Genomic DNA, 15,075 nt, shown 5'->3' with positions numbered 1-15,075 from the left:
GAGGTACGCCAAGATGGATGCCAACGTTATCATGCACCTGAGGTCTTTTGACTACATGTGAGTAGGAGGAATGGGATGGGGGGGGGAACGTCTTATTGATGGGTGGTGTGGGAGGAGATGGGGAGGAACGTCTTATTGATGGGGGTGGTGGTGAGGAGATGGGGAGGGAACGTCTTATTGATGGGGAGAAGAAGGTGTGTGGTGGAGGAGGATGAGGAACGTCTTATTGATGGGGTGGTGGGAGGAGATGGGGAGGGAACGTCTTATTGATGGGGGTGGTGGGAGGAGATGGGGAGGAACGTCCTTATTTGAATGGGTGACGCACTGGAGAGGTGGTCGGGAGGAGATGGGGAGGGAACGTCTTATTGATGGGGGTAGTGGGAGGAGATGGGGAGGGGCAGCTCTGTAGTGAGAAATGTTACCCCCTTTCTTTTTCCTTTTCTCCTCAATCGTTTGTCTTGACATTTGTTTAACAGTCAGTCAGTCTAGAAGGCTTCAGAGCCCAATGTTGTATCATTCAATAACCCTGTTTACAGTATATGATGGCCAGCAGTGGTTCTATAGACGCTTCACATTATCCATCAAGCCGAACACAAACCAACCGTTGTTTCCATGGTGACCCCCTCAGACACCTTGACCCGTTCGGCACGGCGGTCAATTATCTGGACTCTGCTTTCCGGAACATCCGGAACCTGGGCATCATCTCTGTGACGTCCACGGACACGGGATCCCTCTACTCCAAGTCTCTGAACGTCACGATGCGCCACTATGGCTCGAATATAGTCCGCACAGAGTACTACAAGGAGCTGGCTGCACGCATGGTGCTGGCCACTGTAGCCAGGTAGGTGAAATACTCCAAGGAGCTGGCTGCACGCATGGTGCTGGTCACTGTAGCCAGGTAGGTGAAATACTCCAAGGAGCTGGNTAGGTGAAATACTCCAAGGAGCTGGCTGCACGCATGGTGCTGGTCACTGTAGCCAGGTAGGTGAAATACTCCAAGGAGCTGGCTGCACGCATGGTAGCCAGGTAGGTGAAATACTCTCAGCTTATTTACCACTGAATTAGTGTGTGTGACTGTGTGTGTGTAACATTTTCATTGTGTATGTCTTTGTTTAACTTGTGTGTGTTTTTCTTTGGGGTGGCTTTGAGATGCTGGTGGCAGTGAGAGTGTAACTTGTGTGTGTGGGATGTATGCTTCAGTGTGTGTGTGTGTTTCAGTGTGTGTGTGTGGTTCAGTGTGTGTGTGTGTTTCAGTGTGTAGTATTTCATGCATCTGTCTCATGCGTGTATTCCTTTCAGGGCGGCGGCACGCTGTAATAAGGGCATAGAAGTGCTGCTGGCGGTGGCTGTGGAACACTTTGTCCTGGTGGTCGTCAGAGTCCTCAGGGGTCCCACCCAGGCCGACGAGTCAGCCAAGAGGATCAGACAGCTCATCCACTGCCAGTGGTGTGAGGAGAGGGTGTTCCTCAAACAGGGGAGCATGGTGGAGGGTAAGAAGGTTAAGTAGAGTAGAGGGTAAGTCMGGAAATGGTTCAGGGGTTTCTGATAGGAAGAGAGGACGGTACATGTGGAGGGGAATTTGAAGGGACTCTGTAGTTATGATTTTCACTTTTCCCCCTACAGAAAACCTGTACAGACAACTGCCCTGCAACTGTCATGGAAGCATGCCTGGCAAGACAGCGGTGGAGCTGGGACCGCTATGGTAGAACTTTTTGCATGTATTGGGTGATAGACAATATTTTAACCAGTGAAGTAGTTCTGGTAAGCCTCCATCTTTAAGTGTTTAACTGTAACCTGCGTATGTTTTTCCCTCCCAGGTCTGGTCCTCTGTTTAACTCCGGGTTCCTGAGGAGGATGTTGTTTGCAGCGGTGCAGCACAGTATGGAGGATATTCAGCCTCTGGTCAAGACTCTGATCTGTGAATCAGAGTGCACAACCCTCAAGTCCTCTGTTCACGGGCCCACTGCACTCACCAACCAAGGTAATCTCCAGGGTCGTGGGTCGCCCAGGGTCGTGGTATGTCGTGGGTCGCRCAGGGTCGTGGTATGTGGAGYGGGCGGGTGGTGAAGGGATTCTATTGACATGTTGTATGTTTCCTCTCCAGTGGAATGTGGTGTAGTCATCAAGGTACAGAAGGTGGAGGAGTCAGGCACCGCTGACCACTCAGGTAACAAGACACACATTCTGTTATAAAGAGAGGGGCCTTCACCTGTCTACAACATTAGCTCTTTTCAGACTGGATGCCATGTTGTAGAAATGTTATTCAATATGTTGATGTAATGTTACTTTAACACAGGGAAGAGAAAGACAGGGGATGAGTCAGGTAACGTGGTGAAGAAGCTGAAATCAGACGGGTCTCTGGAGCACCCAGCGTTCTACTACGGTATTCACCGCCACAGCATCAGAGGCATGAACATGCCCAAGTGAGTGACCCCTAACACTATGTCACAACTTTGACAAAGATTGCCTGAGGTCAAAACGCATCAGTTTCCGGGGGGGGTTTCGGTAGCAGTATTCAAACATGTAAGGGTTGCCACAGTGTTTCCACCTTCCACCATTAAGAGCTCTGTGGTTCTAAATCAGGTTTAGTGGATATTATGTTATTKCAGTCTTATTACACAAATAAAAGGTCTCAATGTAAATGTATGTTCTATCTCCTCTCATCAATCCATCCCCCTCTCTCCAGGTTGAATAGGTTCCTGCAGTACTTGACGGAGGCGGGCTTCAGAGTGAGCCGCACCCACTTTGACCCAACAGGGGTGCGGACCGACGCCACGCTGGACCAGTTCAAGTCGGTGCTGACCAAATACAGCGTGCCCACCTACACCAACACCACGGCAACCCAAAACCCAGAGGAGACGGTACGGGCCATGGAGTGACCCACCCTGGGGAGAATCAAGGCCTCATCACCTCCTCTCTCCCTCTCAGAGGTGACATATGTCTCAAATGCCACCCAATTCCCTATATAGTGCACTACTTTAGACCAGGGCCCATAGTAGTACACTATAGGTAATAGGGTGGCATTTTCTCTCTGTGCAGAGGGACACTGGTTGTAAAGAGTGGCTCACTCTGCACTGATTTGTATTTTCCTCTTGGTTTCATTCATCACTGGTACTTTGTAAATGTTCTCTTYGAAGACACGATGCTTCTAGATTAATAGAGTTCTGCTTTTCCAATAGAGTTGAAATATTGGTTAAATGCCGACAGATAATAGCCTCTATTCTGCTCACTGACTCATATTTATTATACTTGTGAATAATTCCTTTACAATTTTATTTTCTGAGTTCATCTTAAAGTTCACYGTGGCTGTTTTCATCTTTCAATTGTTTTTTTATGTACATTTTTACWCTGGGTAAAAGGTAATAAAATATTGTTGCAAAGTCTGAAGCCCCACTGTGTAAATATATGTTTTAAGTTATGGACATTCACATTCCTCCCAGTGATTGCCCTGATTTACATTGTTTTTGACTGAGACAGGTTCTGACATGTTTTTGGACTTCTGCAGGAGTCAACCTTGTAGCTGTGTCCTTACCATAATCTCAGCATCTACATCCAAGTGAACACATGTGTATGTACAGTATATATATATATATATATATATATATATACAGTGGGGAGAACAAGTATTTGATACACTGCCAATTTTGCAGGTTTTCCTACTTACAAAGCATGTAGAGGTCTGTAATTTTTATCATAGGTACACTTCAACTGTGAGAGGCGGAATCTTAAACAAAAATCCAGAAAATCACATTGTATGATTTTTAAGTAATTAATTTGCATTTTATTGCATGACATAAGTATTTGATACATCCGAAAAGCAGAACTTAATATTTGGTACAGAAGCCTTTGTTTGCAATAAACCAGAGATCATACTTTCCGTAAGTCTTGACCAGTTTGCACACACTGCAGCAGGGATTTTGGCCACTCCTCCATACAGATCTCTCCAGATCCTTCAGTTTCTGGCTCGCGCGGGCAATACGGACTTCAGCTCCCTCCCAAAGATTTCTATTGTCAGTTAGATGCTAGCCACCCAAGACCTTGAGATGCTTCTTACGGAGCCACTCCTTAGTTGCCCTGGCTTGTGTTCGTTGTTGTCATGCTGGAAGACCCAGCCACGACCCATTCTCAATGCTTTTACTGAGGAAGGAGTTTTGCCAAGATCGCCATACATGCCCCAATACCATCTCCACCTTCAATACGGCAGTCGTTCCTGCTCCCCTTTGCAGAAAAGCATCCCCAAAGAATGATGTTTCCAGGTCAGGCTCACAGTGCGATGGGTTCTTGGGTTCTACCATCCTTCTTCTTCCTCCAAACACGGCGAGTGATTTAGACCAAAAACTCTATTTTTGTCTCATCAGACCCACATACCTTCTCCCTCCTCCTCTGATCATCCAGATGCAGTCATTGGCAATTTTCAAACGGCCTGAATCGCTGCTGACAGGTACCTGCGTGCACTCAGATTTTTATCCATGCCGGCGAGGTCGACTAAATAGGTGCCCTTCTTCAATGTTGACTTGAGACTGTGGATCCCACTCTCTTCAGTGTCCATTGACCAGCCTGCCTGTCGTATTCTGGGCTAATCCCTCACCCTTCCTCATGATCATTGATTGCCCCACGAGGTGAGATCTTGCATGGAGCCCCAGACCCAGGTGATTGACCGTCATCTTCAACTTCTTCCATTTCTAATTAATTGCGCCAAACAGTTGTTGGCCTTCTCACCAAGCTGCTTGCCCTATGCTCCTGTACGCCCATCCCAGCCTTGTGCAGGTCTGACAATTTTATCCCTGATGTCCTTACACAGCTCTCTGGTCTTGGCCATTGTGGAGAGTTGGAGTCTGTTTGATGCAGTGTGTGGACAGGTGTCTTTTTTACAGTAACGAGTTTCAAACAGGTGCAGTTAAACATAATGATGAAAACAGGAGGCTTCTTAAAGAAAAACTAACAGTCTTGAGAGCCGAATTCTTTACTGCTTGTAGGTAACAAAACTATTCATCAATAAAATGCAAATTAATTACTTAAAATCATACAATGTATTCTGATTTTTGTTTTAGATTCCGTCTCTCACAGTTGAAGTGTACCTATGATAAAAATTACAGACATGTTTTGTAAGTAGGAAAACCTGCAAAATTGGCAGTGTATCAAATACTTGTTCTCCCCACTGTATATATACAGTACGTATATGTGTGTGTGTGTGTGTGTTTCACTGGTGAAATATATATATACACTAAGCTGCCCTTTGGAAATGGAGTCATTCCGTTTGGCTCTAAGACCTCAGGTCACACCAAGGAGAACTACTGTATCCAAAATGGAAGGGGCCAACCTTCCTGCCATCCAGGCCTGGGACTTTTTCCACATTTTGTTGTGTTACAGCCTGAATTTACAATGGATTCAATTTAGATTTTGTGTCACTGGCCTACACACAACACCCATGTTGTCAAAGTGGATTTTTMGGGAAAATGTTTAGAAATCAATTAAAAATGAAAAGATTAAATGTATTCAACCTCTTTSTTATGGCAAGCCTAAATATACTACATGACCAAAAGTATATGGACACCTGCTCGTCGAACATCTCATTCCATACTCATGGGCATTAATATGGAGTTGGTCCCCTCTTTGCTGCTCTAACAGCCTCAACAATTCTGGGAAGACTTTCCACTAGATGTTGGAACACTGCTGCTGGGACATGCTTCCATTCAGCCACAAGAGCATTAATGAGGTCGGGCACTGATGTTGGGTGATTAGGCCTGGCTCGCAGTCGGCATTCCAATTCATACCAAAGGTGTTTGATGGGGTTGAGGTCAGGGCTCTGTGCAGGCCAGTCAGATTCTTCAACATCYATCTTGACAGACCATTTCTGTATGGACCTTGCTTTCTGCATGGGAACATTGTCATGCTAAAACAGGAAAGGGCCTTCCCCAAACTGTTGTCACAAAATTAGAAGCACAGAATGATCTAGAATGTCATTGTATGCTGTAGAGTTAAGATTTCCCTTCACTGGAACTAAGGGGCCTGAACCATGAAAAACAACCCCAGACCATTATTCCTCGTTCYCCAAACTTTATAGTCGGCACTATGCATTCAGGCAGATAGCGTTCTCCTGGCATCCGCCAAGTCCAGATTCGTCCGTTGGACTGCCAGATGGTGAAGTGTGATTCATCACTCCAGGGAACGCGTTTCCACTTTTTCAGAGTCCGATGGCGGAGAGCCTTACACCACTCCAGCCAATGCTTGGCATTGCYCATGGGGATCTTAGGCTTGTGTGCGGCTGTTTGTCTATGGAGATTACATGGCTGTGTGCTCGATGTTATACACCTGTCAGCAACGGGTGTGGCTGAAATAGCCGAATCGCATAATTGGAAGGGGTGGCCACATACTTTTGTATATATAGTGCAAGTTCAGGAGTAAAAATGTGCTTAATAAGTGGCATGAACTCTCTCTGTGTGCCATAATAATGTTTAACATGATCTCTGTACCCCACACATACAATTATCCCTCAGTCGWCCAGTGAATTTCAAACACAAAGACCAGGGACGTTTTCCAATGCCTCGCAAAGAAGAGTACGTATTGGAACATGGGTAAAAAAAGAAAAAGCAGACATTGAATATCCCTTTGAGTATGGTGAAGTTATTAATAACACTTTGGATGGTGTATCAATACACCCAGTCACTACAAAGATACAGGCGTCCTTCCTAACTCAGTTGCCGGAGAGGAAGGAAACCGCTCAGGGATTTCACCATGAGGCCAATGGGGATTTAAAACAGTTTAAAGGCWGCGATAGGAGAAAACTGAGGATGGATCAACAACATTTTAGTTACTTCACAATAATTGACAGAGTTAAAAGAAGGAAGCCTGTACATCCTGTCCAATGGCAGGACAGAACAGCTACGTCTGGTAAGATGAGGGGTGGGGGTGTGTGTCTATTTGTCAATAACAGCTGGTGCGCGATGTCTAATATTAAGGTAGTCTCGAGGTATTGCTCGCCTGAGGTAGATTACATTATCTATACTTTTCGTAGCCGTCTATTTACTGCACTCAACAAGCTGTATAGGGCCATAAACAAACAAGAAAATGCTCATCCAGAAGCGGCGCTCCTAGTGGCTGGGGACTTTAATGCAGGCAAACTTAAATCATTTTACCTCATTTCTACCAGCATGTCACATGTGCAACCAGAGGAAAAAAACTCTAGACCACCTTTACTCCACACACAGAGACACATACAAAGCTCTCCCTCGCCCTCCATTTGGAAAATCTGACCATAATTATATCCTCCTGATTCCTGCTTACAAGCAAAAACTAAAGCAGGAAGTACCAGTGACTCGCTCAATACGGAAGTGGTCAGATGACGAGGATGCTACGCTACAGGACTGTTTTGCTAGCACAGACTGGAATATGTTCCATCCAATGGTATTCACAGGTATATCACCTCATACAACGGCTAAATCAATAAATAAATCTACGAAACGACGTCCCCACAGTGACCGTACGTACATATCCCAACCAGAAGCCATGGATTACAGGCAACCTCCGCACTGAGCTAAAGGCTAGAGCTGCAGCTTTCAAGGAGCAGGGCACTAATCCAGACACTTATAAGAAATCCCACTATGCCCTCAGACGAACGATCAAACAGGCAAAGCGTCAATACAGGACTAAGATCGAATCCTACTGCACCTGCTCTGTTGCTCAGCAGATGTGGCCCGGGCTTGCAAACTATTACTGACTACAAAGGGAAACTCAGCCGCGAGCTGCCCAGTGACGTGAGCCTACCAGACGGGCTAAATGCTTTATATGCTCGCTTCGAGGCAAGCAACACTGAAGCGTGCATGAGAGCACCAGCTGTTCCGGACGACTGTGTGAACACGCTCCCCGTTGCCGATGTGAGCAAGACCTTTAAACAYGTCAACATTCACAAGGCCGCGGGGCCAGATGGATTACCAGGACATGTACTCAGAGCATGCATGGACCAACTGGCAAGTGTCTTCACTGACATTTTCAACCTCTCCCTGAGTGAGTCTGTAATACCTACATGTTTTAAGCAGACCACCATTGTCCCTGTGCCCAAGAAACATGCCTAAATGACTACCGCCCCGTAGCACTCACGTCGGTAGCCATGAAGTGCTTTGAAAGGCTGGTCATGGCTCACATCAACACCATCCTCCCAGAAACCCTAGACCCTAGTTCGCATACTGCCCCAACAGATCCACAGATGACGCAATCTCCACACTGCCCTTTCCCAACTGGACAAAAGGAACACCTATGTGAGAATGCTGTTCATTGACTACAGCTCAGCGTTCAACACCATAGTGCCCACAAAGCTCATCGCTAAGCTAAGGAATTTGGGACTAAACACCTCCCTCTGTAACTGGATCCTGGAATTCCTGACGGGCTGCCCCCAGGTGGTAAGAGTAAGCACCAACACATCTGCCACGCTCATCCTCAACACAGGGGCCCCTCAGGGGTGCGTGCTTAGTCCCCTCCTGTACTCCCTGTTCACCCACGACTGCATGGCCAAGCACGACTCCAACAACATCATTAAGTTTGCTTATGACACAACGGTGGTAGGCCTGATCACCGACAACAATGAGACAGCCTATAGGGTATGTCAGAGACCTGGCAGTGTGGTGCCAGGACAACAACCTCTCCCTCAACGTGAGCAAGACAAAGAAGATAATTGTGGACTACAGGAAAAGGAAGGCCGAACACGCCCCCATTCACATCGATGGGYCTGTAGTGGAGCGGGTTGAGAGTTTCAAGTTAATTTGTGTCCACATTCCCAATAAACTATCATGGTCCAAACACACAGAGAAAGTCGTGAAGAGGGCACGACAACATATTTTCCACCTGAGGAGACTGAAAAGATTTGGCATGGGTCCCCAGATCCTCTAAAAGTTTTACAGCTGCACCATCAAGAGCATCCTGGCCGGTTGCATCAACGCCTGGTATGGCAACTGCTCGGCATCTGACCGCAAGGTGCTACAGAGGGTAGTGCGTGCAGCCCAGTACATCACTGGGGCCAACCTTCCTGCCATCCAGGACCTATATACTAGGCGGTGTCAGAGGAAGGCAAAAAAATGGCATGGCAAGCGATATCGGAACACCATGTCTAGGTCCAAATGGCTCCTTAACAGCTTCTATCCCCAAGCCAAAAGACTGCTGAACAATTAATCAAATGGCCACCCATATTATTTGCATTGACACTGCTGCTACTCGCTATTTATTATCTATGCATAGTCACTTCACCCCGACCTACATGTACAAATTACCTCGACTAACCTCTACCCCCGCACACTGACGCGGTATTGGTACCACCTGTATATAGCCTCATTCTTTTTATCTTATTGTGTTATTTATTTATTATTTTTTTTACTTTAGTTTATTTAGTAAATCTTTTCTTAACTCTATTTTCTTTAAACTACATAATTGGTTAAGGGCTTGTAAGTAAACATTTCACGGTAAGTTATACACCTGTTGTATTCGGCGCATGTGACAAATAAAATGGGATTTGATTTGAGTACAAAATATTCCAAAACATGCATTCTGTTTGCAACAATGCACGAATGTAATACTGCAAAGAATGTGGAAAAGCAAATAACTTTTTTTCCTTTTTAGTAAATCCAATACAACACATTACCAAGTACCACTCTACATATTTTCAAGCATAGTGTAGTGGTGGCTGCATGGTGTTATGGGTATGCTTGTATCGTTGAGGACATGGGAGTTTTTCCAGGATAAAAAATAAACAGAATGGAGCTTAGCAAAGCCAAATCCTAGAGGAAAATCTGGTTCAGTCTGCTTTCCACCAGACACTGTGTCACGACTCCTACCGAAGGTGGCTCCTCTTCCTGTTCGGCGGTGCTCGGCGGTCGTCGTCACCGGTCTACTAGCTGCCACCGATCCCTTTTTCTTTTCTGTTGGTTTTGTCTTATTACTTACACCTGTTTCTTGTTTACGTTTAGTTGGGCTATTTAAGCTGGTCGGCCCGCCTGCTCTTTGTGTGGGCTTATTTTTTCCACTGTGTTTTTGTGTGGTAGTGTTTGGGTAGCGTGTTTCGTTTTGGGGTTATCCCTCTGGACTTGTTAGGTCCTGGTTTTGGGTATCGTGTTTGTTTGCGCCCGTGAGTGTTGGCTCGCACGTATTTTCRCTGTGCCTAATAAAGCACTACTCAGTACTTTCTGCCTCCTGCGCCTGACTCCGCACCCACTATGCTTAAGTGCGTCACACACTGGGAGATTAATTCACCTTTCAGCAGGACGATAACCTAAAACACAAGGCCAGATATAAACTGGAATTGCTTACCAAGATGCCATTGTATGTTCCTGAGTGGCCTAGTTACAATTTTGACTTATATCGGCTTGAAAATCTATGGCAAGACTTAAAATGGCTGTCTAGCAATGATCAACAACCAACTTGACACACCTTGAAGAATTTTAAAAAGAATAATGTGCAAATTTTGTACAATACAGGTGTGCAAAGCTCTTACAGACTTACCCAGAAAGACTCACAGCAGTAATCGCTGCCAAAGGTGATTCTAACATGTATTGACTCAGTAGTGTGAATACTTAAGTAAATTAGATATTTCTGTATTTCATTTTCAATAAATGTGGAAATATTTCTAAAAACATGTTTTCACTTCGTCATTATGGCATATTGTGTGTAGATGTAGGGGAGAAAAATCTCAATCCACTTTGAATTCAGGCTGTAACACAACACAATGTGGAAAAGGTCAAAGGTTATGCATACTTTCTGAAGGCACTGCAGCTGTAGTTTATGGTTCCCTGAGGTCCTATGGTTCAGAGAGAGGTGCTAGGGAGGAGGAGGAGACAGTGAAAACACACACATAAAATACATGAATGTTTGTCCCTAAGGAAGGATGAGGGGAGGAACGATTGCTCAGGCACATAGTAGGCTTTTTATTTGGGTGGAGTTGGCTGCTGCTCCCATAACGAGCTGTCTCTGGTTGTGTTAACTAGAAGGTCTATAGTATTTTCCATAGGCTTACAACTTAGACTGATGTTATCATTTTGCCAAAAATAAAAGTAGAGCCTCCTGGCATGAAGCTAAAAGAATATAGGGGGAGAATGCATAGGGCGTTGGCTTAGCACAGTTTAAAGGACCCACGCAAGGTCCGAGCGAGGATTTATAGCACTGTGTGTTGTTTTATAGCACCATTAAATGCTCCAGGGGTAATTCCGTTAGCATTTTGGCATGTTTTTCTAGATTTAGAACATAAAATAACATTTATAAAGCAAACATTATCCCTTAGGTATAGCACAGCAAATACTTCCATTGTTTCATCACATGTTGCAGAACAGTGATTAAAACGTTTGTTCAGTGACTGAGTTGACAAGGCAAATAAAATAAAAATTATTTTTTCTCATCCTTGGTAAACAACAGCCCTTCCCAATAATGCAAAGACAAAGAAAGTTGAGAAATAATAGAAAAGTAAATGCTTTTTTTGAGTTTCTCAGGAAAAAAATCACATGGAAATGAGTAATAACGTTGCAAAATGTACATTTTAGGCTAAAATAATGCAACAAAATCCTTATTTTTTATGATAAAAGTTTCCCTTCCAGACAAGGATTGTCCAGAATCTCTGAGCACATTTCTTGCTATTCTATACATTTTTCCATGAGACAGAATTTTAATAGAATTTTAAGAATTTTTACTTTCAATAATATATATATTGGGGGGCTCCGGAGTTCGGGCTGCGGGGGTGTGTGCTAGACCAGTGGCATAGTGTGAAAAGAATGAACGAGAACGAGGAAGTAGCGCTTGTGGGATGGGGAGTTCACAATAACAGCTGGCATTGAATGACAGTCACTGGGAGAGAGAGAGAGAGAGAGAGAGAGAGGGAGAGAGAGGCATCTACACTGTGCGACGCAGCGATCGATACGAGAGACTACACCGGAGTTACCCAACGTGCAGAGAGTAGACCCTTGTCCACATCAGCTCACCACCATGGGGATATCACCGTCCAGCCTCCTGGATGAAAGTAAATCCAACTACATAAGAGGTAAAGGACGCTTTTTCAAATGATTATGTGAGCTCTTACCTTTCGCTCCACTATAGACGCGTTAGCGCGGTAAACATTTACTGGAGACGGCAAGCTTATGGTACGATTATGCCACTCTGTTTTCCATTGACAAAATTTGACAAAGCAATTTATTAAACTTTTTTTTACTTCACGATTCACACTGTCACACTGACACTTGAGGTGACCCTAGTCTACCGTGTAAAATGAGCAAATAACAAATTGCATTGTCAATGTCATCTGAGAAAGATCTCACATTAAAAAAATGGATGGAATGTAGGATCATAACTACACTGTCTGGTGTTAGGATCATCCTGGATCATAACTACACTGTCTGGTGTTAGGATCATCCTGGATCATAACTACACTGTCTTGGTGTTAGGAATCATCCTGGATCATAACTACACTGTCTCTGGTGTTAGGATCATCCTGGATCATAACTACACTGTCTGGTGTTAGGATCATCCTGGATCATAACTACGCTGTCTGGTCGATGTGGCTCTAGCCTGCATCATGTTATATCAGTAGCCTAGATATTTGACAGCAAAGACATACTTTAACTTTCATGTCATGGGAATTATCCAGTAACAGTATAGGGTCTGTCTGTCTGTCCGTCCGTCCGTCCCGCCCGCACGCGTCATGTCTGTCCTGTCTGTCTGTCTGTCTGTCCAGTTGTATCTGGCAGTGCTTTATCAGGTCAGGTCAGTCCTGTCATTCTAGCCCTGCAGGCAGCTGGAAAGTGAGAAGTAGTCAAAAAAGTGCCTGGACCTTTTTTACCTTTCTACTCTCTTCAGGTTACTGTGGTGACTATGAGAAACATATGGGTGGGGACAGTGGACAAAGAATGATGTGTTTCTCATTTCATTGTGTGTGTTGTCGTGTGTGTGTGTGTGTGTGTGTGTGTGTGTGTGTGTGTGTGTGTGTGTGTGTGTGTGTGTGTGTGTGTGTGCTGGTAAGTGGTGGCTAATGGAAAGTGCTTAGACATGTCATTCTCAACCATTAACAATCATCCGATATTAATAATTACACTGTCCAAAGCGATGATGCCTCTTTTCATTGTGATAACGTCCTTACTCCTCCAACAAAAGCTCAGTGGCACAGACAGGGTTTGTTGTTTGAGCTAGTGATGCATTACCATGAATGTGGGTGTGTGGGTTCACCCTGTTGTGAGTGTGTCTGTATGATAATACATGATCACTCTAGAAAAAATAAATACACACCTATTTAGGCGAGGTGCTGGCTAGCGGAGTAGAAAACTTGAAATAAAGGAGAGCCGCACACTCTAGGAGCTCAGATGCAAAAATGTAATGTCAACGTTTTGACAGCCAAGCTGTCTTCATCAGGTATAATCACAACACTGCGGGATGACTCGTTTATATAGTGTCAAAAGACACACAGGTGTCTGTAATTATGGCCAAAGACACACAGGTGTCTGTAATTATGGCCTAATATCATTGGTTAATTCTCAAATATTAAGCTAAGCTTATTTATTTATTTATTTATTTATTATTTATTATTTATTTTACCCCCTTTCTCCCCAATTTTCATAGTATCCAATTACTAGTAATTACTATCTTGTCTCATCGCTACAACTCCGTACGTGCTCGGGAGAGACGAAGGTCGAAAGCCATGTGTCCTCCGAAACACAACCAAACCAAGCCGCACTGCTTCTTTAACACAGCGCGCCTCCAACCCGGAAGCCAGCCGCACCAATGTGTCGGAGGAAACACCGTGCACCCGGCTCCCTTGGTTAGCGCGCACTGTGCCCAGCCCGCCACAGGAGTCGCTGGTGCGCGATGAGACAAGGATATCCCTACCGGCCAAACCCTCCCTAACCCGGACGACGCTAGGCCAATTGTGCGTCGCCCCACGGACCTCCCGGTCGCGACATCACAAACACTGCGGGATGACTCGTTTATATAGTGTCAAAAGACACACAGGTGTCTGTAATTATGGCCAAAGACACACAGGTGTCTGTAGAGCCATAATCGCGACAGAGCCCGGTCGCGACAGAGCCTGGGCGGGAACACAGAGTCTCTGGTGGCGCAGCTAGCGCTGCGATGCAGTGCCCTAGACCACTGCGCCACCCGGGAGGCCAGCTAAGCTTATTAAATATCGGTGATACTATCAAGAGCAGTGTGCGGTTTCCTTTTTCCTTCATCTTGTTCAATTGTTGCCATGCACCTGCAAATAAGATTGCTCAGATGTGCGAGTGCCTTTTGAATTTTGTCATTCTCAAATATTAAAATGGCATATAAAGAACAGCATACAAAAAACAAATGGATAGCATGCGATCATAGATTCATTTTAGACTACACAAGCTTACAAACAATTACCATGGCAAAGTCACAATAATCACAAGAATGGCTTAAGATCAAAGTGTACGTTGAGACCYAAGGGAGCAAGGGTCTTTAAGTTAAATATCCAGGCAGCCTCTCGTTTTAACAATAAATTATCAAGGTCACCCCCTCTCCTAGGGAGGGTGACATGTTCAATGCCAATATAACGCAGAGACAAAATCGAGTGGCCTGCCTCCAAAAAGTGGTCCGCAACTGGGTAAGTCCAGTTTTTGCACCTAATGGTGCTACGATGCTCTGAGATACGTACTTTTAATTCACTAACAGACAACCCTACCCGATAGAATGAAGCTTCTCTCATTACTAAGTGTCATCATTACCCTTTTCAAGAGTCTTGAAGATGTTGTATTAATTTGAARTGTCAGATGAAGTCATGAACAATATCTGAGGTAACACTATATACAGTTACCTGACTGTCACAGAGCCGGGCTCCCTCCAGAACATAACTGACTTCTGAATTACTGCAATGTATGTGATCCATGATATCAATATACATGAACAATCATCACTGACAATGGACACTGAATCAGTCAGAGAGCATATGCTGCTGCTGCCTATGAAAAGCACAGAGTCAAATGAAAACCATATCCTTGGGCCACTTGAGCTGGCGTGTGATTGGCCTGTAAACTCTAGCGCCTCATGGTCCTCTGAGCTCAGGACACAAAACATGTAAACATGACCAATAGCACA

The 15,075-nt window shown here is 44.9% G+C and overlaps 1 protein-coding gene across 1 annotated transcript in view; it reads left to right on the top strand.

The window, feature by feature from the left end:
• Positions 1–3,383, top strand: part of trmt1l (tRNA methyltransferase 1-like) — a 9,981-nt gene extending 6,598 nt beyond the window's left edge. The window contains exons 4-10 of the mRNA XM_024003677.2: positions 629–841; positions 1,300–1,490; positions 1,624–1,702; positions 1,818–1,981; positions 2,105–2,167; positions 2,297–2,423; positions 2,687–3,383. Coding sequence (XP_023859445.1) covers positions 629–841; positions 1,300–1,490; positions 1,624–1,702; positions 1,818–1,981; positions 2,105–2,167; positions 2,297–2,423; positions 2,687–2,879 — 1,030 coding nt within the window. The 3' untranslated portion in view covers positions 2,880–3,383. The remainder of the gene's footprint in view (positions 1–628; positions 842–1,299; positions 1,491–1,623; positions 1,703–1,817; positions 1,982–2,104; positions 2,168–2,296; positions 2,424–2,686) is intronic.
• Positions 3,384–15,075: the final 11,692 nt, after the last annotated feature.

This window comes from Salvelinus sp. IW2-2015, linkage group LG16, assembly GCF_002910315.2.
Source record: "Salvelinus sp. IW2-2015 linkage group LG16, ASM291031v2, whole genome shotgun sequence".
Taxonomy (NCBI): domain Eukaryota; kingdom Metazoa; phylum Chordata; class Actinopteri; order Salmoniformes; family Salmonidae; genus Salvelinus; species Salvelinus sp. IW2-2015.
The sequence above is the reverse complement of the archived record's forward strand: the minus strand, read 5'-3'. Positions and strand labels throughout refer to the sequence as shown.